Source organism: Apus apus, chromosome 3, assembly GCF_020740795.1.
Source record: "Apus apus isolate bApuApu2 chromosome 3, bApuApu2.pri.cur, whole genome shotgun sequence".
Taxonomy (NCBI): Eukaryota; Metazoa; Chordata; class Aves; order Apodiformes; family Apodidae; genus Apus; species Apus apus.
The window spans coordinates 12,124,035-12,149,122 of record NC_067284.1 but is presented as its reverse complement, the minus strand read 5'-3'; the positions used below and the strand labels follow the sequence as shown (position 1 = coordinate 12,149,122).

Here is a 25,088-nt window from a genome sequence, read left to right as displayed (position 1 = left end):
TTAGAAGTAAATGTTTTATTCTTCCAACTAAATTCCAGTACTACAAGGGCAGTAAAACAATGATACACTGAAAAATTGCAGCAATAAACATTTGTTAAAGACTGATAGAATAAATAAAAACTACAAAAATGAGAAATCATATAAACCCATTCTTAACCCCCAAAAAAGTCATGGAATACAGAAATGCCCTCCTTCACTATTTCACAGGCAGTACTGTGGGCTATTTGCTTAAAATTGTCCTGGGATTACATTCTAACTTAACTGTGATTACAGCTTTGTTGTAGTGCACAGTTATGAAAACCACACTAACTTCAGTCAGAAGTGTCATTCTACATTTTTATTTACACAACCAGTGAAGGGCAACTTCTAGAACACCAGCTTTAATCCTTTACTTTTTCAAACTTATTAACATAAGAAGCCAAATTGTAATGATACAGCAAATGAGGCCACTGGTATTATTACAGGTAGCAAAGGTCCACATCCAGGTGGTACTGACATCAGGGAGCACTCCAAAACCAGTTGCTGCATAAGAGTGGTTGCCACTGACAAAAGCTTGAAATAACCTGTGTTCACAGGGGGAAAAAATATGGCATTGCTGCAAGTCTTTACTGGGACAGCTTGCAACAATAAAACAGGGTGTATAGGGCAGCCCACATATGCAGAAAGTGTGATTCATGAAACGTCTGGAAAGAGAAAAAAAACAACCAAGAGTTAATGATGGAGTTAACAAATGCCAGCTCTACCACAAACCTGCTATGGCAATATCTAAACCTGCTTCAAAACTAAAAAAACCCAGCATGTTATGGGGGACAGTTTTAGATGTTTCAAACAAAAGCTGCATTTTATCTTGCATCTTCTTTTCAACCTTGGTCTTCCTTATTACCAATTTAAAGTATTTTAACTTGGGGCCTAGCTGAATCTTAACAACAAAAAAAGGCTGTTTCAATTAGTGAAGGTTCAGTAATTTAATGCTGTTAGAGGGACCAGAAGAAACAGATACTCACAACTGGCAGGCTGTTCTCCATATCGTCGCATGATCTGATCATGCGTGAACTTCACAAATGCGTCATATTGTTCTGCAAGCATGAAGCATGAGATGTGTGAGTACATTAAGCTTAACTCAAGCTTAAAAACGTTCAAGGCTACTTTTTGATACATACAAATCATATAAATTAAACACGCATCCACTAACTGTAGTTTTAAGTGACTATACACAGCTCACAGCTGCCACTTCCTTTTCAGCCCCAAGAATAACAATGCAGCACATGTCCCTTAGTTAAAAGACTTTCCCATACACACTTCTGTAATGGGAAAGACAGTAATATGCTCAAAGAGAATTATGCTGCACATACACAAAGACCTCAATATACCTAACACCTGGCTAAGCATCAGACACTGCATTTGGAGGCAATCATTTCACAGATCCATAATGGGGGCAAAGTAGTTAAGCAAACATGGCGCTAAGGTCTGTGTGAGGGTTGAAAACTTCTTTGCTCTTGTCACTACCAGATATAAGAAAATTAACTTAATGAAATGGAAACACAGAAGCACAGGGAAGGGACTTGATATGGAGTTGGAAATTCCTTTTGGTGACCGCCAGAAAACGCAAATGACAAACTAAAAGGATGAAACCCCAGTGGCTAACACTTCACTAATTCCTACCACAACATCGAGTTGACTGTGGATTTCATGAAAACAGCAACTGTGCAATCTGAAATGAAATTTAGGTATCAAATGTATTAACCTGGCTTTGAACTAAGCAGGGTTATTTCCCAGAAAGACTACTCGTTCTGTACACACATACAGACAAATACATTTGCAATATTTTATTAAACTTTAATACTGCACTCATCAGCAAGGTATCACCTTTCAGAATAAGGAAATTGAACAAGGAGAGTAATATCTACCAGATGCTGCTCCTCTCCATTCCCCTTCCTCCCTGGTGGAAAAATACATGTGCAGCAATGTGGGGTGTTCTGAGAAAAGGGCAAGGTCAAAGAAGGCAATCTTCAACCAAAAATGCAGTTAGATTTGTAGTGGTTCCTAGTCCCACAGGTTTGCCCCAATAAAGTCCCCATCCTCTTGCAGGGATGAGCTTCACCTTTGAAGTAAACAGGGTATCAGTGATCAGCAAGCAGTGCAGCAGCAGCCCCAAGTACGGACCTGACCCAGCCATCTAAGGACATTCATCCCTGAAGGAAGGGGCCCAGAGTCATGGCCGCCAGTTCCCATCTGCCCACAAGAAGCACCTGTGTTTCACTGCAGTTCTGGCTGGTGGCTTTTCAGCAGCCATGCAAGGATCTTAGCCAAACAACAAAATAAAACAAAGTGCAGATTGAAGGATCTGTTGCCCAGAAACCATTTCCAAAAATAACAGCAACTAGAACTTTTCCTAAAAGTCTGTATTAAAGGCCAGAAACCAAATTGCAAGCCTTCTTCTTTAAAGGTTTAAATCAACACACACAGCTGCTTTGTAGCACCATCTTTGTTACAATTATGGCTTTAGACATTTAAAGAATCCAGTTACTAAAAATCACCTTTCTCATGGCATTCAGGTTGAGAAAGTTAACCAATCCAAAGGTAAGAGCAACCTACAGCGAACTGTTTGAAAATTTAAGTGAACACTTGTAAAGAAACAAACTACTGGCATCCCAAATCATAGAATGCCAGGTTGGAAGGGACCTCAAGGATCATCTGGTCCAACCCTTCTAGGTAATAATGTAGTTTAAATGAGATGGCCTGGCACCCTGTTAAGCCAAGTCTTAAAACTGTCCAATGTAGGGGAATCCACCACTTCCCTTGGGAGATTATTCCAATGTCTAACTGTTCTCACGGTGAAAGATTTTCTTCTGAAATCCATTTGGAATCTCCCCAGGACTAACTTGTACCCATTGCCCCTTGTTATAAGTAGCTATTTTAAGTTAAAAGGCAGCTAAATGCCACAAATACAAGCATTATTACTATATATCTACACTCTGACCTTTAGTATGAAAAGCTGTTTTTCACACATTCTAGAAAACCTTTCAAGCTGAAGTTTCCCTTAGCCCCTTACACTTCTCTAATTTTAGTGTCTGCAAAGGATCTTGCAAACCCAAGTCTCTGCTAACACAGCAGTTTCAGGTAACAGAGGCAGGAGGGGAAATCAGAGCACTACGGTGATCTGAGTTTTCCATTTATCACACACTCACTCTGCAAGAAAGGAAACTCTGCTCACAAACAACATGGAAGACAAAAAAAAAGCAGTATCTGGCTAACTACCTAGAGGAAATGTGTGCTTCAGAAAGAACCAGGAAAACACCCAAGATCCAGATATTCCTTGAAGTCACTTCAAAGAAGCTATCCAACTGAGATTTATTTCAGAATTTCCAGTTACATCTCCATTGACTATTCACTAGTTTCTAAGAATGAGTACCACCTTACTGTACAAAGTTTAGAAAAATATAAAATCATTTTGTCAGCAGAAAAATATAACTGGCCTTCTACGTAAGGAATTTCTAAATTCTTTTGACAGTCTCTTTCTGAATCCTCATCTAATGCTGAAAATTTATGAATGGCTTGTAATATGGGATAGCTCTTTTGGTGACCACCACTGTAAGAATAAGCAAACCTAACTCATAACTGCACACACCACAACCCTCCAAACAGAAACGATCTTCACAAAACCAAAGAAAGTTCCCTTTGGAACTGACAAATGGAGCCCACGTAGGAACTTGCCAGAGGGGATTCTGCTGTAAAGAACTACAAGTTCGTACTCAGAAAGCGTGTGGAACAAATGTAAATACATCTAGTCTTCGAATGGTTATGATCACTGCTAAATGAAATCCATTTAAGAGAATGCAAGAAATGACCCAATTCCTAATGTTCATAGATTAAAAGAAGAAAAGCTCTACAGAGTCCTAATTCACCAGTCTGAAGTAGGTTAAAAAGAAAAATACAAAGGTGGAACATTATGCCAAAAGAAACAGAGGTATTTAGGGCTCTAGTGATAGTTGTAAATAGATGTAGATTTAAGGTCTTAGAACTATAGAAATTTCTTACACAGGGATGGCAAATCACCAAGCACAGACTATGAACAGAGGCTCAGGTGCAGAGACAATACTGTCACAGGCAACCCCCAAGCTTGACGCATCTGGTGACTTTTGATATGGACAGGCCTGTAGAAGGCTTTACTCCCAGAGATGAAAATATTTGCAAACTTTAATTCTGAAGTGCTTTCAGGGGCAAAGCAGAACACCCATGCATACTCAAAAAAGCTTTGCTGACCAAGAGTGCATTCAGATGTTCCGTTATCACACTAAATATTAAATTAGACACCAAATCATGCTGTGAAGGCACCTATTTCTGAATGCAAGAGAATTGAGGTGTTCAAATGCTGGCAAGATGCTTAGAAGTAGACAACCTCAAAAGCTATATCAAGGTCGTATTTACAATGCTGACATTAACATGATCCTTATGAAAAGGTAAACTGGCATCAGGCACCGAAAGTATCAGTTGAATGACGTGGAATACCACAATTAGACACAGAGCACCAGAAATGCAGCTAAACTACTGATCCTCGGGCAGATACTAAACAGTGCTGGCAGCAATGTAATGGTAAGTACTGGGAAGAGAAAGGGAAAACTTTGGTACTGTCTTCTTGCCAAATTCCAGAAAAAGGAAGTCAGTTCCCAAGTAGAAAAAAAACCAGTCCTTCACAAAGAGCTCTTAAGCCAGTAGAATAAAGTCCAGCAAACAAAAAAATGAAGAGGAAATGATTAATTAAAACATGGTAACAAGAAAAAGCTCTATCTGAAATAAAACTACTGTTTTCATTGATTAGTAATACACAGGCGTCACAGTTTCTATCCAAGGCAGCATAGAAGACAAAAAAACTATCAAAGAGACTACACATATTTTTTTCTGTCCTGTATGCAAACTCATTCCTTAATTAATTAGGTCAGAAAAAACAGCAAAACACAAAAATGAGAAGTTTTAAACTTTCAAACTCATCCCAACACATTATTTTCAACTATAGAATACCTGCAAGTTTTGTGGTCAAAATTTCTTCATACTCTTCACGGATTTTCTCTTCACGTTCTTTCAGCAAACGTTCACAGATCATTCCAACTTGTCTAAGAGTAAACAGGGGCTGTTCTTTTTTCAATGGTGATGATGCTGCAGATGAAGTACCTAAGATTAAACATTTGGGCATAAAATTTAACTTACAAGTACTTCAGAATAATTTTTATATTCAATCTTCTTCACATCTTTTACATTAAAGGAATTTTACAAAATATTTGGAGAAGTCTTTCTCTGCCATTCAAACAGTTCTAATTACTATTAAAGTAAAATCTGACACTCAAAAAGACACCTATAATGGACCATACCCAGGGGTATCAAAACACCAAGTGTTACATGGCAGTTGCTATTTACAAATTTAAGCTTCTATTTTATGTAAAAATGACAGTACAGTGTATTTCTGCAAAAGCCTATCACAATACCAGCAGCAGGGTAAGCAGGACAGTCTCATGAAAACAATACAAGCTTTGTGCCCTACTGATTCTTAAAATGAGAAGATACAATCTTCCAGATCAATGCTAGCATTGCCAAAAAAACAACAGTAAGTGGTGGGATGGTGCCAAAAACCACCAGATAACTAGGGAAAATTATTTACACCAACAGAGTTTGAGAACACACAGAACAACATAAATTTTCTGGGTACCTGGCAAAGCTGGTCCAGTAAGGAGAAATGCATGTGGCTGTGCATCAGTAGAACAACAAGGATCTGTCTGCTGGAAGCTATTTTCTAAGTGTCTCCTCTTCTGCATGCGTTTGTACTCCTGTTTTATGTTGTACAGAATTTGTTCTAAAAGAAAAAACAATTAGAAAATTAAGCCTTAAATAATCAGTATTTCACTTAACTTTATTTCCACTGAAACACCAAACACTGCAGATAATTAACAGATGGATTTTAAAAGCTAGACTCTTAAAACATGGCCTGCAAAATTCACCATGTTTAACCTAAGACACATACAATGAAACTACCTAAAAGAAAGGTTAACTCCAGACTGTTTTCATCAGGAGAACAGCAGCAAAAATAATGTTGGTTAAGGTCAGGCATTAGTGCCAGAATACTACTAACAAAAATAAAAAGCATAAGGTTAAAATTTAGGATCAACTATGCAATATACACTTATAAAAATTATGCTACAAAACTTCTACTGGTATTCATTATCTTCCTTCATACATTAAATTTACAATTACCTTTCTCTCTCAGACAGTGTTTATCATTCATACAGTTAAAGGCAACAAAAGACTCCAGAATAAAACAGGGACATGAAATACCATTCTTCTCTGCAGTTTTTGGCATATAGGCAGCCAAGTGGAAAGGAAAAAATAATTTAGACAGAATGTGCATAAAGCAACTACTGGTTCAAACCTCAAAGAATTAGAAAGCAACAAACTACAAAAGCCTTTAAAAATCATTGATAGCCTCAGATCTAGTAAAATAAACAGAATGGACAGATCAATACTCTCTTTTAAAGGAGTATGGCAATATGCAGTTCAGAATTTGATTGCACTGAATAAAATACAGCAAGTGCTTTTAGTTCAAAAAAAACTATCAATCCTGTGTGCCTTCTCTCTGAAATTCCTTGTACCAAAGGCTCTCAGGCCATCAGTGGCCTAACTGCCTACTGTGTGGCAATTTAAAATAATTATAAAAACTTTTTCTTTACAGGACACTCTCACAGAAAGAGATGTCCAAAGACTCTACGAACATTCTTACTTTCAAATGTTCAGATGCATTAAAAAAGAATTCCTACAGTATCAGCTTCCCGAGACTTCCAGACTTTTGGCAAAGACAGCCTTCCAAAATTCAGATACATACTAATCAGTGTGAGCATGTCAGAACTGCAAAGGACTCTACTCACTCAGTACTTGCCTACTTCTGTTTGGCACTTCACCAAAACAATACAATGAAAACATCTCAACTAATTTTCAGGATTGTAAACAGTACCCTACTGAGGTTCCTTGTGTGAATATTTTCCAGCAAGCAACCATGAGTAACCAACCTCAGCTACCAGCTTATTCAGTCAGTGACTGATGCCTATGCTAGACCAAGCAGAAGCAAACATTTGCCAGTTCCTAGTTCAGAGGTTTAATTATTGCAGTGGTTGTTCAATTCTGTATGACAGTTTGGGGGCTTCCAGCTCAGAAAAAGAGGAAACTGTTTCTGGTCACCAGGAACACTATTATTTGCAGCACAGGAGCTTCTTGCTTGGATTTTGTCCATTGATGAAAGCCTTGCAGTTTAATACCCTTTCGTTTCATGCTTAAAGTGCTTGTACAATTTTCAGCTCCCTAAAGAGGGATCAATAACCTGGTTCAAAGAAGCAGCAAATGCACAAGATGTAATAAAGAAGCACAGGAGGAAAATGAGGAAAAGGAAACTACAAAAAAGTGGGGAACAAAGTACAAGGGTGGCTGGAGGATTCATACTTTTTGTAGGAGATTCATACTACACTCCAGCTTAGTACAGAAATACATTAACCAGATTAAACAAAGATGCAGTCAGGCTTTCAAAAAGAAGTAGAATCTCATGTAGAATTTGTCATGTGCATATATACTGCATCTGTTGGGGAAAGGCCCTGCAGCCTTTTTACTCAACGTTAAGTGGAAAACCAATGCTCTTCCTCATAATCAAGTGGTGCTGTGGCTGAAGTGATCCTGCATAATTTTGAGTGGGAAACAAATAAGCTCAGAAGATAACATCGGTCCTAAAGCACGTCTGCACTACAAAAACGTGACTGCAAACATTCACACTGTATTTACATTAACTGAACAGCATAAAAGATCACGTGCATCCTTCACTGCCACTACTTCATCTTGGGCATACTTTCCAATTTCCAAATTCTCTATGAGCTGCAAAAACATCACCTTAATTTCAGGTGTAAAAACTCTGATAAAAATCTTCTGCACAGCTCTCCTTTTTATTATATTTTTGCAGAAATATTCTCAAACCACTAAAATCATTAACAAAAAACCCAACCCTAAACAGACTCCAGTCAATGGATAAAACTCCAAGAGTTAAACCAGCAATCATCAGCCAGGTTTCCTCTACCCTTAACAACCCCTGCAAATGAACTTGGGAAAACTTCAGAGAAAATGTTAAATTACCAGCGAGAATAGAAGGAGCAAAGGCAACATATAGACACAGACACACAAGGCACACGGCAACAACAGAGAGGAGTGACAGATCAGGTACTGACTTTGGGAACACAGTAACAACTGGGATAGAAAATTAAGATCTGTGCACCAAGGATACAGGTATCTATTCCAAATTGTATTAAATAGTGGACATAGAAGTCTCAAAGATATTCCAATAATTTCATCTGCTCCTAATCCAGCTACAATTCCTAGCTGGCCATCTTCAAATCTTGCTCTGAAAATCAAACATCTCAAGAAACACCTCTGACAGATCCACTGGCCTGTCCCAAAAGAAAAACACTTTGGCAGTTTGCATTACTAGAACTTCAGGTGAAGTTATAGAATTAAGCAAAGCAGGATGGAACAATACAAACATGACAATGCACTGTCTACATTGCAAACAGCAATCAGAAGAAAACAGCCTGAGATTTGAAGTCCTGACTGAACACTTGTTGACCATGTACATAATCTAGTTTGGTAAGGCACTATTTTGATTTAAAGCACTAGTGCTCAGAACAGAGAACTGGACTATAAGATCTACTCAATACCGTGCTACCAGTGACAATGACTCACCTCATACTTTCTGATCTCCACCATTTGTAAAATGGACATTAACAGTCAAGAAACACAAGTTTAACACAGCATCGAACTGTTAAGTGATTTCTCACATGGATGATCAGACTAGTAATGCTTCAAGTTAAGCAGGCACATTTTCATAGCCCCGACTGAACAGACCTTTTTCTTAACATATGGTAGCATAAAATCTACACCCTTAAACAAAATTACTTCACTGTGAAGTGAAATGTAAGCTTGCAAGTATTTATGACTGATTTTAAATGACCATCTGAATGCCAAATTGAAGTATTTTGTCTGTTTTGTTTTTTTTTAAACAATGTAGGAGAGTAAGAAAAATTGTTTGAATGCATCAAGTTACTTCTGGCATTTACAGTTTTACTTACATAAATCCACAAAAATATGTCAGATGAACAAACATATTCTGTTCAAAACCATTTCTATAGCATCTCAGCACTTGAAAGAAGCCATGAAATACTCAGGCAGTGCAAACTAGACAACTTTTGAACAACACCTATACTGCAGGCATCTAACCCATTGCCCTTTAAAACTCTGGCCCAGCTAAACAAAGCTTAGAGTTAGCAGATCTCAAGTCCAACAGAACTCTGATTCCAGAAAAACTTCCTGCCTTCAAAAATTCCGTTTCTTAGCTTCCTTTACTTCCCATTAGCTGATTATTGCAGCTGATCACTGAATGAAAACATTTAAGTGGTGTCAAACACAGGACTGAGGTTTTTTGTGTTCCTCAGTGTGGAAGCCAAAATTGTCTTTTTCAGCAACAATATGCATTTTAATTAACAAATTATTTTATAGATAAAAATTAAAATTCTGAAAGTGCACTCATAAAAGAAAACAACTGAACTTCTCAAAGACTGTAAAAACTGAAGTGAGAACTTGAATTACATATAACTCATTAGATATTTTAAATGAAGACCTGCGTTGTTATAGGCGCTGAAGTTCAAATCAGACATTGTATGTCATGCTGTAATTTGAGATGACACAAGGAATATATTTAATATGATCAAATATACATCACTGTGGCCTATCCTCAGTTTCTTCTAAATTTTACTTCACCCCCTGTGCTCAGTGTTTCTCACTTGTTACAAGTACCTCTGAGGGCACAGAGCTAGCTAACTGGAATCACCAGGCAGAGATGCAGAAAGTGAAAATTAGGCCTGCTGAATCTAAGGTCGTTCCCAAAAAAAGCCACTGCTAACACACTGAAATGAATTAATACTTCATAAATGGCATTTGAAAGTCAAGATGGCCAGTTACACGAGTGTATTATATGCCACCTTCTCCAGGTTGAAGGCTAAGACAAAGAATGACAAAGCTTGCTAGTCTCACCAAGACCACTGAAAGCACAGGAGATTCAGTAAAATAAACCTGAATATAATTAAATGCATATATATGTTTGTTTTTTTTTTAATCTAGAGCTCCGTGCAACAACAGCATAAACTTGAATACATATATTCATGAAATACTGCATTAAAATGAAGGACAGCATTCATGCCAGTAATCTTTCAGAATCTGAGATACAATTCAAAGAAGCAAAATTTCACATTTCAGCTACTTTCATATACCCAATGAGCTGTGGATGAAACATAAAGGGAGCAATTCAGAATTCAAGTTTGACATCTGACTTATGTCACACTAATGGATTAAAAAGCCAAATATTCATTTCCAAGGAGAGATGTCTTCTTCTTACTTCAATTCATGATAAAAACGCAAGTGATTATTTTTCAAAGTCCTGTCATCTAACTACTTCATCCTGACCTGTAATCACCTAGAAATCATGTACAAGGGAAACAGCAGTTCAACTTGAAAAGGTAACATGACAAACAATTATTTTCTCCATTTTAATAACCGGTTATCAACCAAGATGCAGCTGATTGTTCTTTCCTGAAGGATTTTTTTTTTGCTTGATTTTTAAACAAGCAATCTCTCATCTCAGATCCTGGCCTCTCTCATTTAGTTGAAAGAAACTTTGGCAAAACATGTAGGAAGCTGACTCAATAGGCTGAAATCAGAGTAGCAGTTTTCCTGGCCTGAAATGGAGCCTAAAGCTCAGGTTTCAGTTTGCAATGTCACCATTCAACATACACATTCAAACCTGACCCATGCCTGAGATTTCCTCTAAGTGAATCAATTACATGCTATCCTGATGTCTACAGCATATTTCAGGATTTCAGCTCCTGCTAAAGCAAAACTGTTTCACTGTCCTAGTTCAAATTTACAACATTTCCACTAGGATATTACCTTTATTCAACATTTAGTTGATGCTGCCACATTCCTAGTTCTGGTCTCCCCACCAGACTACTGACATACAACATTAATTTTAAGAAGCTAACTTCCCCTAAGGGCAGCACTGCAACAGAGCAATGTGTAACAGTATTCTTCACTTCTTTTATCTTCATTACTGGGGAATCCACAGGCACAGACAGAAATTAAAATAACGCAGATATTCCTCTTTCTCTCTTCTCTTGCACTGGTCACAGACATCAATCACTCTGGTTAGGTTTCTTAATTAGGCATGGTCTGTGAGACTTCAGTAACAGAATGTGTACTTTTGGAAATCATACTCCCCTCAGAGAAGCATGCCCTAAGTGCCAGAAAGAGAACTGATAATGGGTACAGGCTGACACTGCACAGACAGGGTTTACAGCTACAGAATGGACAGAAACAGCTTGCAATGGACTGGGTGGCACAGAGCTCATGAGATCCTACTACTCAAGGTCTCAGGCTGATGAAAGTTCTGGTTCTCCCACAAGTCTGATGCTCACGTATGCATTAGCTCATCCTGCAAATGTGTTATTTCAGGAAATCCCAGTTCTCCTGATCAAGGGGTTGAGGAATGAAAAATAAATCAAGCAATGCAAAATGTATTAGACACAGCAATTAGATATTTCTCTTCACATAGAAAAATGCCACATTGCATTCATCAGACTTGCCACTGAAACTAAAAATGGCTTCAACATATTATGACATCTATGACCAATAGTATTTAACATTTATAGTCACCACAGGCATCTATAGAGAGATTTTTCCTATAAACTAAATTATCAAGTCCATATGCAGCCATTATGTGCTCTTTTGCTTTTTTTCTAAGGGGTGGGAATGTTTTGGTTTTTAAAATCCTAATGATTTCTGCAATACTGGAACACAATGAGAAACCTGGCATCTTGCCAAAATAATTTAGCAATAATACACATGGGGATAAATGTTAACAAAACAGAAATTAAGTAGAAAGAGACACAGCACTACTAATATGTCACATTCCAAAGCCACTAAATCTGTTCATTTAAAAGCCAAACCTGTACTTGGCTACTGTCTGACCAAGCTTCAGACAGAAGCAGTTAAGTTTGCTCAAGAGGGCAACTGAAAGGTCACAGGAGGACAGCCCATAGAGAAGACGAACAGCTCTTCCTACTCATAAAGGTCAAAGTCATTTTCTTGCCTTCACTTTGAAAATCTATGTTAATTAGATCATTTTTTTTTTCAGATTACTCTGTGAAAGAAACAGGCATACATTAAAGACAAATTTATCCACCTTGTTTGTAAAGAGTCCCTTATGAGAAAAGGGACTCTTACAGCCAAATGCATTTGCCATCTTTAACCAGAGACATTTGCCATACAATTGCCTTTAAAGCAGCAAATATCAATTATGTAAACTCATTACTAAATACTGCATAAATTCAATAGTTTCCATATTCTGTCAAACATTTGACATTATCTCTGCTTGGATTTCAGCCAGTGACCTGAGTTGAAGGACTGTTCTCAATAACCCCACCCACTAAAATTTTTGGTTTGCAACATCAGTGAGTTGCTGGGGTAGTGTTCAGGCAGATGAATGTTTCAGATGGAGGAAAAACTACATGAGCACACACAAAAGTGGATTTTTAAGCTATTTCACTAACAGTTTTTAAATGCAACATTCTCTTTGCTTCTACAAAGTTCTAGCTGCGAGTAACCTCTGATTTTGCATGATGAGTATGGAAGAAAGCTGTTAATCTCAGTTTGTCTTCTAGTTACTATGTATTGTGAATTAGTAGATACAGGGATTTAAGGCCAACATTGTCTCTCCCTCCTCCTCCCCTCCATTTCTTTGGACTGTACTTCCCCAACTTCCTTCAGCCTCAGAAATATCCAGATGTGCAGGCCTTCTAACACAGACCTGCCTTTGAGTTTAAAAAAACAATTAAAGTGCATTTGTATTTGTTTTGGTTTTTTGTTGTTTGAGGTTTTTTGGTTGTCTTGTTGTTTGTTGGGTTGTTTGGTTGGTTGTTTTTTGTTTTCTTTCCCCCAGAACATTATCTGGGTAAAACTTCAAATAATGATTCTAAAATATCCAGCAGAGAACAGAAAAGAAAAATATTAACTCCACTGCTTCCTCCTTTCACCTTCTAGAGTTCATTTAACAGCTTCAAAACAGAAGAGCACCCTTAGGACTTCAGGGGAAGCCAAACATGTACATTGCACATGGGCATCCAGACCCAAGTGCATTTTTTCTCATCATACACAGCAGTCTCCTTTATAGCTACAGCTTACATAAAAGTAAAACTCATCTGTAGTATTCAAGCAGTAGAAAACTTTATAGAGGCCCCACTCCTTCAAAACTTCAAATCTTATGCCAGGCAGGTATGTTCTGCACCACTTAAGAGTGAGCAGAGTTTTAAAAACGTAATTACAGATGCAAACAAGGGTATCAAAAAATTAGCAAACATACTCAGGAGTGTGCTCAAGCCAGTGAGCACAATTCCACAGAAAGTACAGACGGTAAAGCCACAATTACAGTTTGGCTGCCAAATTCATTGAGAAACTGGAAGTGACCCAACAGCTGTTCAAATAACCACAAAATATTAAAACACTCTTGTGAAAGATAAATTTCATCTTGAATAAGCCCACCCTCTCTCCAACAGACATATAGTTTATTTGTCTATAACCACTCTATAAAGTCAGCTGTTTTGTCATCTGACTACCACATTGTATTCTTAGTTCTCAGCATGCCCCTCAATCAATCTATCCTTCCAGATAATTTATTTTTAAATGATTAACCATGTGGTAAGAAGTTCTGGAGCTTATATAGTTTCTATCGCGTGAAGTTAAACTCCACCAGGACAGAATACCAGATAAAAGAAAAATGCTTGTGAACAAAGTCAAGTGTTATATTCACAGCTCTGATTTCATATGACCATTAGCTTTCATTAAACAAAAAAGTCTGTCTGAATTTAAGTGCTGAATACCTAAGCATTAGAGTAACAGACTGAGAAAGCCTAAAGTGAAGACAACTGAATTCTGGCTGTTGTTACTAAATATCCCAATACAAAACCTAACAAAACAGTGACTCGGTTGGGAAGACTTAAAATCAGACTGGAATTCTTTTCAGGCATAGAGCAAGATTTATCTGACCTATAAGTAGACATTTGAACCAGAAATGGCCATGTAAGTCCATTTTGCTGTCAATGGAAAGCAACGTATATTTTCTACAGCACACTTTGCTTCATCTCAAGTCAGAGCTGTAGAACAAACCATCTGTTTCTTCCAACTATCAAGAAAACCACAAATTATTAGGTCAGATGTACATTTACAAAATCAGATGAGATGAATCCCACACAATCTTTCAAGTTGCCCCTTTAAAATGATAAGCTCCATTTTGTTCTCTGATGGCAGAAATTAAATATATACAATGTCATAACATCCCTAAATTCAACTGAGAGTAAAAACTACACAAGCTGCTTAACAATAACATTTGCACTAGCACTGTATAAAGACATTTTTCTTGTCATAGAAACCACAGAGGGAGCTTTTAAGCAAAACCTGTGTAAATGTGCACAATTTATAAATGCTTCAAGTTTTGCTTGGGAGCATTCAAGGGCTGTAAGAGACATTTTGATTTCCTGTCCTTCAGTTTTCATTATATTATACAAATGGCTTACACAAAACACACCCTTGTCATTACAGAATCACCTTTTCACATGGATTGCTACAGGCACCTCTGATTTTCTCAAGAAAACACAGGGCCTGTATTTGATCTCCCTCGTTAGCATTTTATTTTTTTAACAGCTTCAGAATCGTTCAGGAGTTTAGGTATTTATTAGCTCAAATACTGCTGTAGATTATCTCTGCTGCAAATTTTAATGATTTGTCTCCTTTCAGCAATACACATTTACTGATCAATCTTTATGTAAAATATTCATAACCTAAGATCTCCAAATCCCAAAGAAACAAGCCAAAAGAAATCCTTACTATGAACTAACACTAATCTTCTGTAAAGAATCAAATTAATTCTGATTTTAAACATCTATCTCAAAGTACATGTAATGCCTCACTGTACCAGGGAGTGCCATCCATCACAACTCTCATCCCAGACCGCTGACTCATTCAAGATCTTTTCCTAGAGGTTCAAAAAAATACCAAGGCACTGATGCCAAGTGTCAAGTACTTTGCAAGCCCTCTATATATCTCCCCCATTGGAAATGTTTATTATTTGATTAAAACTTGTAAAAAAATGTATTCTACTGTACAGTATTCAGAACGAAGAGGATCAAAACAAGGCACCGTCTACACGGAGAAGATGGCAATTTGAAAACGCATCCAAATGTGTAACGCGAGCAGTAACCCCGAGCCAACTTTTGTATAAAAGGGGATACCCGAATGCAACAGCAGAAGGAATTCAGCTGCAACAACTGCAGAGGGCTTTTTTCCTGCACACAAAGGACACTGATCCATACCTCGGCGCTACAGCCACTCACTCATGGCTGCGAGCTTAACCGTTCTTACGTGCATTACTGGAAGCCACCCACTAGACTAACCGTAGCAAGGGCCAATCAATCCTGCGTGGCCAGCTGAGACTCCTTCCTTTCTTCTCTCCCTGCTAGCCGGTAAAACGAACTCGGTTGATTTTTTAATTGACAACAATTACACAAGGAGACCTGAAGCTTTCAGGGCCACCGGCTGACTCATCCCTCGCACGCCAAGAATGTAAGAGGGTTTCGTTCTCGCCCATGGTCTCCGAGACAAGGAGACTGCTCGATTCCATTTACTCTGCCCTAAAGGCAACTCTCACCCTTGCACACAATCGCTTTCATCGCTCGGTTTTCCTGCGAAACTTTAAGGATGCCACAGAACGGGCCATCCGGGAGGGCGGCACGCACCGAGGGGGACTGGAAGCGGAATCACCCCTTTTGTTTTATCCGCTTTTGCCTTTTCCCACTGGCGTTTTGCGGGTGATTGATGACAGGCCGCGCTCCCCGCCCTCCCTCCCTCCCTTCCCCCTCCTCCTCCTCCTCCTCCCCCCCGATGTCTGAGCAGCGGGAGGAGGTGCCGCCGCCCGGGCTGGGGCAGCGCTCGGCCCGCCGGTCATGGCTGCGAGGGATCGAGGGGGGCCCCCGCGCGAGGGGCTGCGGGCGCAGGCCGGGAAGGAGCCGCAGCCCCACCCCCCCCCACGCAGACACCGCGGTCACACGCGCCCCACATCCCCACATCCCCTCCTCCCCCGGCGTTTCCGCAACTCGACTCGCCCCTGCGGCTTCTCCTCGCCACATACAGGCGTTCGTGGAAGAGGGGGGGGAAATAAAATTAAAAAATAAAAAATAAATCCTCCATCGCTAACCCCGAGGCGAGGAAAAACCGGCCTCCCCCTTTCCTCGGCCCCGCACCAACCCTCCCCCTGCCCCGGTCCCTTTCTCCAGTCTCTTCCCCCCGACCCCTTCCCTATGGCCACCCGCCCGCAGCGGCTCAACCCGCCGCCCCCCCCACCCCCCTCCTCCTCCTTCCTCCCCGTCCCTCCTCCCCCTCTCCTGCTGCAAACGGCCATTTCTATTGTGTCTCCGCCGCGGCGGTGCCAAGCCGAGCGGGGATCGCCCCGGCCCCCGCCAGCCGCACAGAAAAGGGCTGGAAGGGGACGCCAGACCCACCTCGCTCTCCCCCTCTCCTGCCTCCACCCCCGCTCTCGCTTTCCTGGGCCTCTCCCCCGGGCACCCCGTCTCCCCCCTCCCTGACGGGGTGTTCCCCCCCCCACCCCGTACCCCCAAAACCACCCCCCGGCCGCTGCAGCCCCGGGGGGCAGTGCCGGCCGCGGCGGGGCCGCCTCCCTCACCTGTGGTGAGCCGGGACGAGACCTCTCCGAAGGGCGAGGGCTCCATGCGCAGGTATTTCTGCGGGGAGGCGGCAGCGAAGGAGGAGGAGGAGGAGGCGGCTGCCGAGGCCGGGGCTGACAATGGCGCACATCGCCTCCGCTTCGGAGAAGCCGGGCTCAGCAGCGGGTCGAAATCCAGAGTCCTTTTCAAAGTGGCCCCGCAAGCCATGGTGCCGGGCGGCGGAGGAAGGGGGCTCGGAGCGAGGGGCCGGGGAGGCGGCGGTGGCAGCAGCCGGCCCTGCCCAGAGGCGCCTTCCCCGCTGTCTGGGGCGGGCTGGGGGGGGGGAGGGAAGGGAGGGCGGCAGGGAAAGGAGGGGGCAGCTGCGTCAGGGCCTCCGCCGCCTCCCTGCCGGCCTCTCTCTGGGGAGCGGCCCCGGCCCCCCCAGCGGCTCCGACTCGGCCGGCTGGATCCCCCTGCTCGTCACCCGCCCTGCCCTGGCCGGGCCAATTCCGCCCGCGGCCGCTGGCGGAGCAGGAGGTGGGCGCAGGAGCGCGAGGTCGGGCCCGACTCCCCGATCCGGGGCCGCCGATGACGAGCGATGGCGGCGGGGCCCGGGCGGCGGCGGCGGCGACGCTTCTCCCGGCGGCTCCCACACCAGCAATATGGCGTCAATAACAACGCCGCGGATTCAAAAACCAACCCCCGCACGGCGCCTGCGTTGCTGGGGCGGTGGCTGCCGCAGAGGCTCAGGGGACTTGTGGTTTCCGGGCCCTGTCACCGCGGCCGGGCCACGGGGCGCCCGCGGGGGGAGGCGGGACTACAAATCCCGTCGTGCCCCGCGCCGCCCTCCCCGGCTTCCGGGTTCTGATTTAAATCCCCCATCGGAGGCTGTGGTCTGGGGTGCGGGGGAGAGGGCGAGTCTGCGGGGATGGGGCGGCGGTAGCGCCCGCGGGGAGCGGGCTTTGGGGCTGCAGCCCCGGGGGCGGCTGCTGGGGACCCTCGGCAATCCGAGGGCGGAGGGCGCGGCCGTGGGGAAGGGGCGGGGGGCTCCCGTCAGGCCCGGGACACACAAAGGGGGCAGGAGCCCTTGCTGCCTGCGCTAGGCCCCGCGGCCTGGCCCTCCTCTTGCCGCAGGGCCCGAGCGGCTCTGCCAGCGGCTGTGGGTCCGCAGAGCCCCTGTCTGTGTGCGAAATAAGGGCAAAGTGCGTTTAGTGGCCTCCATGATGAGGGCAGAGCGAGAGTCAGAGAGGTCGGAGGCGGTGGAGGTGGCAGCTGAGGACGGGCCAGAAAAGGCCCCGCGATGCCGAGAGTGTCTCGGTGCAACCGATTCGTTTCCTTGCCGTTGCGAGAAGGGCTGTCTTGTTTAAAGAGGGCGGTGAGGGAAGAGGTTGGAAGAACCATAGCTGCTTGTGGGAAGAGCAGAGTTCTTTCCTGTTCACCTTCCTAATCGAAATAAACTGTGTCACAGGTCACCTCGGTGGAACAGCTAACAGGGGTTGCTAGGCCCCAAAATGTGTGTAAACTTCAGCTTTTCTGTATCTAATCCTGTTAATTTACCTATGAACATACAGGCTGTCCTTGGAAGGTAAATGGAGAAATATGCCTTTGTTTTAACACTTTGGTGTTTGTTTTTTACCATCTTATATCAGCTAACCTTTCTCTAACGGCATTTTAAAACCCCCAAATAAACCTTACTATTAATTGTGAAGCAGTTTTGTGCTTTGTGTTCCATGTTTGGCATATATTGTTAATTAAGCTATTACAGCACCCAGTCAGTCTAAACAGAAATCTGTTGTCAGTGCTGGTGATGTGGTTGTGCAATTCTTAGCATAACTGATATTTGGAGTGATGGGGTGACCTGGCAGAGCTTTTCTGCCCAACAAAAATAGTAATTAATAACTTGCTTTCTGTAACAGGTAGCTCATGGTGACGTTGGAACACTTAGGTGAAATTCTCCTGAGGTTTACCTGACTTGCCTTGGCCTAGAACTAATTACAGAAAATAACAGAATGCTATTACCTTTTCCTCTGCTGAGGAAGCAGTTAGAGTATTTCCTTGATAAGGAGGATACTGACAAGCCTTTCTAAAACTGAGTTAAGTTCTGGTTTTCCATAACAAGGCTCAGGAAATGTACTCATGTTTTTAAGTGTTATAATTGTCCTACTATTGCTATACAGGTATAACTCCTTCTGTGGATGCTCTTCTTTGGAATAATGATGGCTGGTTTTCCATTAGTTTAATTCTTCATTTCCATTACATTTCCCTAAGCAGATAAGTTTCCCTGTATTTGTGCAATAGTCTAAAGTGTCCTTACCAATTCACCCAGCAAGGCTGAGGCATGCTTGGAGTTAAGGAAACCTTGCATGGTTTTTAGCATGTGTTTGATGCACTTGATTAGCTCAGAATGCCCAGTGCCCATACAGGACTGAGACAGCCACTTCTGCCTGCGTCTGCATGCTGAGAAGCACCTGCATATGGGTGCAATACTGAAAAAAAGAAAATTTAGAGTAAAAATTTAGAATAACCAGCACTTTCCCACTGAACTTAATATTGTGTATATTCTGCATTCAGCAGCAGCAAAGGTTTGGTTGCGTTACCCGTGTGACAACAGATGCTAAGGTACAATCTAAGTCAATTAAATAGTGTAAGGAATCAGGCAAAACTTCATCAAGATAAGCAACTAGAAAACAAGCTTTTGCCAGTGCAGGCAGCACTGTAATTGTAAGCAATTGATTAGAACCATGATTGTCCTAATCAACAGCGTTACTCAGACTTTATCTGACCTTTAATTTGTTGAGCTAAATTGAACTAAGTCTGATTTAAGTCAAAGTAAGAATTCACATAGCCCTTTGCAGCAAATTAAACCCAGCTAAACCTATGTAGCTTTGCATGTAGACAAGCCCTAAGGCAGCAAAATGTCCAACAGCAGTGATAAAGTGCTCGATGGTTGTCAGGGAGTTGGTGTTTTTCCTTTCATTCTGGCAGGAAACACCATCGGGTCAAGGCTGCAAACCACTGGTTATATTGTTCTTTCTTCTACTTACTTGCTATATAACCAATTTGCTGTGTCCCATTATGTGCTGCACGGGTCACCTTTAAAATTATGAGCATAATTTTAGAATAAATAGTACCCACAAATTGTATTAATATGGGAATGTGAGAGCTTATTTATAACTGGTGAGTGAGATTTTGTTGGATCTGCACTTCAAGCATGACACATGTTGAAAAGAGAAGTCCAGACACAGGGCAGTGTTTTGACCTTTATAGAGTTCTGAATGTGGTGGGGAAAGTAACCCTTTCAGTGTATTGCTTTGGGACTGTGATGGAAACGTTGCAGTTGATCAAATGTTAATCTTTATGCTTTCTTTTTTCTTCCCTTTCCTCTTGCCATTGCTCCATTCCCCCATTGTTTTTTGTTTTCTTTTCTTTTGCCATCTTCCTCTCATTCTCTTTATATTCCATGTTAACTCTGCTTCCTTTTCCTTGAGACATCCTATCCATTTGATGCACAGTCCACATCACAGTCCTTTTCTTTTATCCCATCTGACCATACTCCTCCCACTTCACACAGTGGCTCAAGTCTCATTCACCAGCCACTCTCTTAAAACAGTGACCACCAGCTAGCGGAGCTGTTCTTTAGGGCTTGTTCCATCTCACCCTGAGCAAGCAGAAGTCACTTCAAGCAGTGCCATTCCCATTGACTTTCCCTTTGAATTCAGACATGCAGACTGAAGGTTTCTTACTGATGTATCAGCTAAGCACTGTGGTTGCAGATTTTGCAGACAAAATGCAGTGGAGGTTATCTGTGAGGACTTGGGTGAAGTGTTTGTGTGGTGCCAAGTGAAAAAGGATTAGTTGAGATGCAAAAAATGGAGATTAGTGCAGGGATTTTTTTCAAAGTAGCTGAGCCCACAAAGGGGGAGAAAAAAAGTCTATGCAGATGTATATGCTGTCAGTGTAAAGTAGGAAGAAACAGCCAAAAGAAAAATTGAATTAATTTCTCAATCTGCTTTGCTATACAGCCACCCAGATGGTGCTGGCAAGAGGGAAAGGATACACAGGAACAGGAGTGAAAACCAGAGGTCAGTGAAGGTCAGCTCTGGGTCTTTAGGTGCTGATTTAAGATGGTAAACTACCAAAATTATAATCTGAACCTGCAACATGGAGTGACCTTCAATAGGACAAACCTGTTTCTTAAGCTTAAGGTACTAAAGGATTTCCAGCAGAAATACAGAAGTATATTTGCCAATATATGACATACTGAAGACAGTGAAATTTCATCTGAAATAGGGTATGTACTTCCACTCTTACAAATTCAGGAAAGGTTAATTAAAACCAGAACTCATTCAGAAAAAAGTGACTGGGCTGATTAGGAAAACAGAAATGGAATATTTACTTACTGCAAGAAGTTAAAGGATTGCCATTTAAAGGTTATTGGCCTAACCTAAATAACTGTTGAAGTCTGTGATTTTTCCCTAAAAGCACAAAAAGGAGAAGTTCAGGAGATTTTTGAGATCGATTTTAGTGATGTGGACTGTGTTGATATAGGAACTGGCAGTTACCTCTCCCATACTGGAAGTAAGAGAAAGATTTATAATTGCCAGAGGAATTAGCTGCCAGAGCACTCTTGCAGTAGCAGAAGCATGGTTGAAAATAAACTATATCAACCCCAAATCTTTAGATGAGGTTTTAGTGGTCTTTAGATAAGGCTTAACATTTTAAGAAAAGGGATGGTGAATGACCCAGGAAGTCCTTGCAGTCGTTTTCTAATGTAAGATGGAAACAGCGAAGTCACAGTGAAACTAAACTTTTTACTTGCAAGGAGGTAATAACCCATTTGAGTCAGTTCACCTATATTCAGGATAATACATGGAGGCTATAAAAGGAAAATTACTGAACTCACTGGTGTATACGCATGAGTTGTGCTAACGGACCTGGATATAGAATAATTAGGAAGCAGTGAGTAAAATTTTGCAGTTCTGACTACAGCAATTGCCTTGACAATTTCAGGAAAGCATCAGCACTAGCAAAGCGTGGATTAGTGCACTTTTCCATCCATTGTCAATCACAACCTTGAGTAGGTTCACAAAAAAAACCCAAAAAAAAGCAGTGAGGGCAGTGTCATGAGGAATGTACTGGAAATGTTACTGCAGCCTAAAGAAGGAATGTCTTATATCTCCATGTCCTGCACGCCTTTACCCTCCACCATCAAACATTTTAATAAACAAACATTCACATTGTGCCTATCTGTTCTCTTCCTTCCTTTCTCTCTTCTAAAAAATTCACATTTTTTTTTAACTTCACACATAAGGTTCCCTGCCTGAATTTTGGAAAAATGCTGCATCAAACTCTGCTTTACTCTTGATCTTAAAAAAACTGCCACAGTGCTTTAGCAGAAAGGAAAACTACACTTTTTAGAATTATTTTTTTTCCCAAAAAAAATGTTCTGTATTTTTGCAGGACAATTAATGTTTTATAAGTGATCATGAAAAATCACTTTTACATGCATGCAGCATGGTGTTACATATTAACTGGGGAGTAGAATCCAGTCAACTAAAAATACATTGAACTGGAATGGTGAAAAAAATTACAGGTCAAATAATAATCATGTGAGTTATACTGAATATGTGAATTAAGGGCCATTGAAGTCTAACACAGTTAGAGTTGTGAATGTCTCCCCACTGTTGCAGTGGACTGGAGCTCTGTTCCTGCAGAACTTTCACTTCATCTCAGCATGACATAGTTGTGTAGGTCAGGATTTTCTTCTGCCTTGGAGTGTTAGTGAACAGGCCAGTGTAGGACACAGTGACAACTGAGGCGCAGGAACTGTTTCCTACTGATTTCCTCAGGTCTTGGAGGAGGTTTGAGACACCATCCATTCTGTGCATTGGCAAGACCTGGCCCTGTAGTTTGTTGTGCACACTTTGAAATGGACGTGTACTTCTCTTTGCAGACATGTTACTTCTTGGAAAATTTTGCATGGAAACTCAGTGGAAGCCAGCTGAAAATTCTGCTTGCATTAAACTCAGTTTTCAACAACGAGGAACTGAGGACTTGAATTAAAACTCTGATTTTTCCTGATTATTTACTAAGGATTCAACCTCTGTGTCACTATCTTACTTATCTTTTCCATCTTTCTCTTTTTTAAGGAACGTTTTTTCTCAAAAACCTCCTCTCTCCCTCTGCAGCTGATGTCTGGAATGCTCCCTGCTTTCAGAGGTGGTATGTATGTGCATTGTGCCACCTATACACAGCTACTGCTTAACCTGCTTCTCCACCTCTGATCAATCCACCCCTCTGCTTCCCCATCTCTGTCCTCTGCTGACAATCCCATGCAGTTCCACTCAGTTTACCTTTTCTGCTCATAAAACACAAGTTGATGACGATCTTCTGCTGGCAAATTCTTGCCTTTCTCCACCACCACAGGCAATTCTGTCATCCTCTGAGCTCATTTACTGCCTTTTCTCCACCATAAGAATGCTGCTTTTTAGGCTTTGTTCTCATGTTAAATATTTCAAATTAGCTGTTTCCCCACCTCAGACCTTGTTTCTGAAATTCTTCCCAGACTTAGATCACCTCTAGCCTGATGATGCTGATATAAATTACCATCTTTCTAAAAGTTTCTCCCAGGGAATCTTTAGCTTCTCCTTTCCACTCAGTTCAGGGTCCCTGAAGTCTCTGAAGAAGCAGATAAAGTGTTTACTACTCTGCTCCCCCATTTTCCACACCAAATAGCTTCATCTCACCACTGTTGTGCCCCTTTTTAGGCCTTCTTGTGTTGTTCATCCCTTCAGTTTCAGGCCTCACCTTCAGGGCCTGGCATTGTTCTGCTGCTGCCTTAATTTGGGATTTGTGTCTTTGCTCCCACATGTTCTGGTCCAGCCCAGGTTTCTTCTAATCCCTTCCTCCCTTTCTTCCTAGGGCTTTCATTCATGCTGCCCTTTATGCTTAAGGGCAACTGCACCCATCTTGTGAACCAAATCCACGCTGTCTTCATTCAGATCTCCCCATAAAACATACTGCTGCCATAAAGCCTATCCAGCTTGGATTCCTCTGCTGAAATACATCCCATTCCTCTATAATAAAAACAAATCCTGTTTCATAACAAAACAAAAAGAACTGAGCATAACCATGCAATTAATTTTTGCCTGTTGCTTTCTGCCAAGAGCAACATGCTTGTTCTTATCCTGCTCCTTAGGATTGTCCTCCCCATGTGCCTCCTGTTTGTCCTTTTGTTTTGTTATCAGCTTTTGAGGCCTTCCTGAGGGCTCCTGGCCTGGTCCTGTACTCACATTGGAGCAAAGCAAGAAGTAACTCCATTGCAGTGAGCTGAGCTTTGCCAAGGTGAAATTTCTGTGGAAGGCAAATCAGGCCTTTGTTTTAATATTAGCTAATAAAGCCTGTGCACAGCTCCAGCACAGCACTCTGGGTTTAATTAATAAGAATTAGCATATACATCTACATACACTTCCACCACCTCCCCCCCTCCCCCTTTTGTGGGCTCAGCTACTTTGAAGAAAACCTCTTTGTGTGTCTTTTCTGGTTATTCTATATCTTGACATGAAAAAACCCCAAACGAATAAAAACCAAGAACCCAAGTAACATCAAACTCCCACGCAAACAAAAGGCTTAGCTGCTGCCGGTGGCAGGGAGTGCTGGGAGCAGCCCTTCCCGCCTGCCGAGAGGAGCCAGCTTCCAGCCGCATTCCCTGCTGCTGGGGAGCCGTCCAGTTCCCAGCCCGCCATCCCTTCCTCCCTCTGCCTTTGCACAATCCCACTGCAGTGACTTCCCAGTCCTAATTGGAGCCTCTGGGCATTATTGTATTATTATTATTTAATAAACAACCACATAAAACACCGGTTGACGTTTAAATAAGAGTAAAGAAAGGAAAGCTCTGACTCCTGAACTGTTTTGTTTTGCTGTTGACTTGGGTGGAAGCAGGAGCAGGTTTTCAGTACAATGCCCACGCTTGCACGACACATGCTTACCTTTAATGTTTTAGAGAAGGCACTGCTAACGTGGCCCTAGTGGGGATGAGAGGGCCAGACCTACTGCACCTGTCAACCCCTCTTGCAACACAAACTGCAAATATAGGGACATATCCTGGACATTCACAAATAACATGCACTAACAGCTTTTTTGAGCCTGAGCTGCAATGAGCAAGGATTCAGGATCATTTTCTGCATTGTTACCCCCAGCATGTCCTTTCGAGGGGTTATCTGGAACATGCAGTCATCAGGGTGGTATTAA

The 25,088-nt window shown here is 41.9% G+C and overlaps 2 protein-coding genes across 4 annotated transcripts in view; one reads left to right on the top strand and one right to left on the bottom strand.

The window, feature by feature from the left end:
- On the bottom strand, positions 1-17,507 carry AKIRIN2 (akirin 2). Of its 3 annotated transcripts, none has more exons than XM_051613781.1 (5): positions 16,859-17,505; positions 5,702-5,845; positions 5,020-5,169; positions 1,005-1,076; positions 1-683 (listed from the first exon to the last, which is right to left on the bottom strand). In XM_051613781.1, the coding sequence occupies exons 1-5, from the start codon at positions 17,064-17,066 to the stop codon at positions 673-675; spliced, it is 585 nt and encodes a 194-aa protein (XP_051469741.1). In that variant the 5' UTR covers positions 17,067-17,505; the 3' UTR covers positions 1-672. The 3 variants fall into 3 exon arrangements, 2 of the variants coding, with proteins under 2 accessions (XP_051469741.1, XP_051469740.1); XR_007888925.1 differs by lacking the exon at positions 1-683 and adding an exon at positions 1,908-2,101 and having other exon boundaries at positions 16,859-17,507; XM_051613780.1 differs by lacking the exon at positions 1-683 and having other exon boundaries at positions 690-1,076; positions 16,859-17,506.
- Positions 17,437-25,088, top strand: part of SPACA1 (sperm acrosome associated 1) — a 139,962-nt gene continuing 132,310 nt past the window's right edge. The window contains exons 1-2 of the mRNA XM_051613672.1: positions 17,437-17,611; positions 17,973-18,155. Of these exons, the coding sequence (XP_051469632.1) occupies positions 17,437-17,611; positions 17,973-18,155 (358 nt within the window). The remainder of the gene's footprint in view (positions 17,612-17,972; positions 18,156-25,088) is intronic.

Excerpts from the sequence above, each read along its gene's own strand:
- AKIRIN2 (XM_051613780.1), bottom strand. The coding sequence starts at position 17,066 with ATGGCTTGCGGGGCCACTTTGAAAAGGACTCTGGATTTCGACCCGCTG. Across the intron at positions 5,170-5,701 it reads TACTGGACCAGCTTTGCCAG|GTACTTCATCTGCAGCATCA; the intron begins GTACCCAGAAAA and ends GTTTAATCTTAG. Across the intron at positions 1,077-5,019 it reads TTTGACCACAAAACTTGCAG|AACAATATGACGCATTTGTG; the intron begins GTATTCTATAGT and ends TCATGCTTGCAG.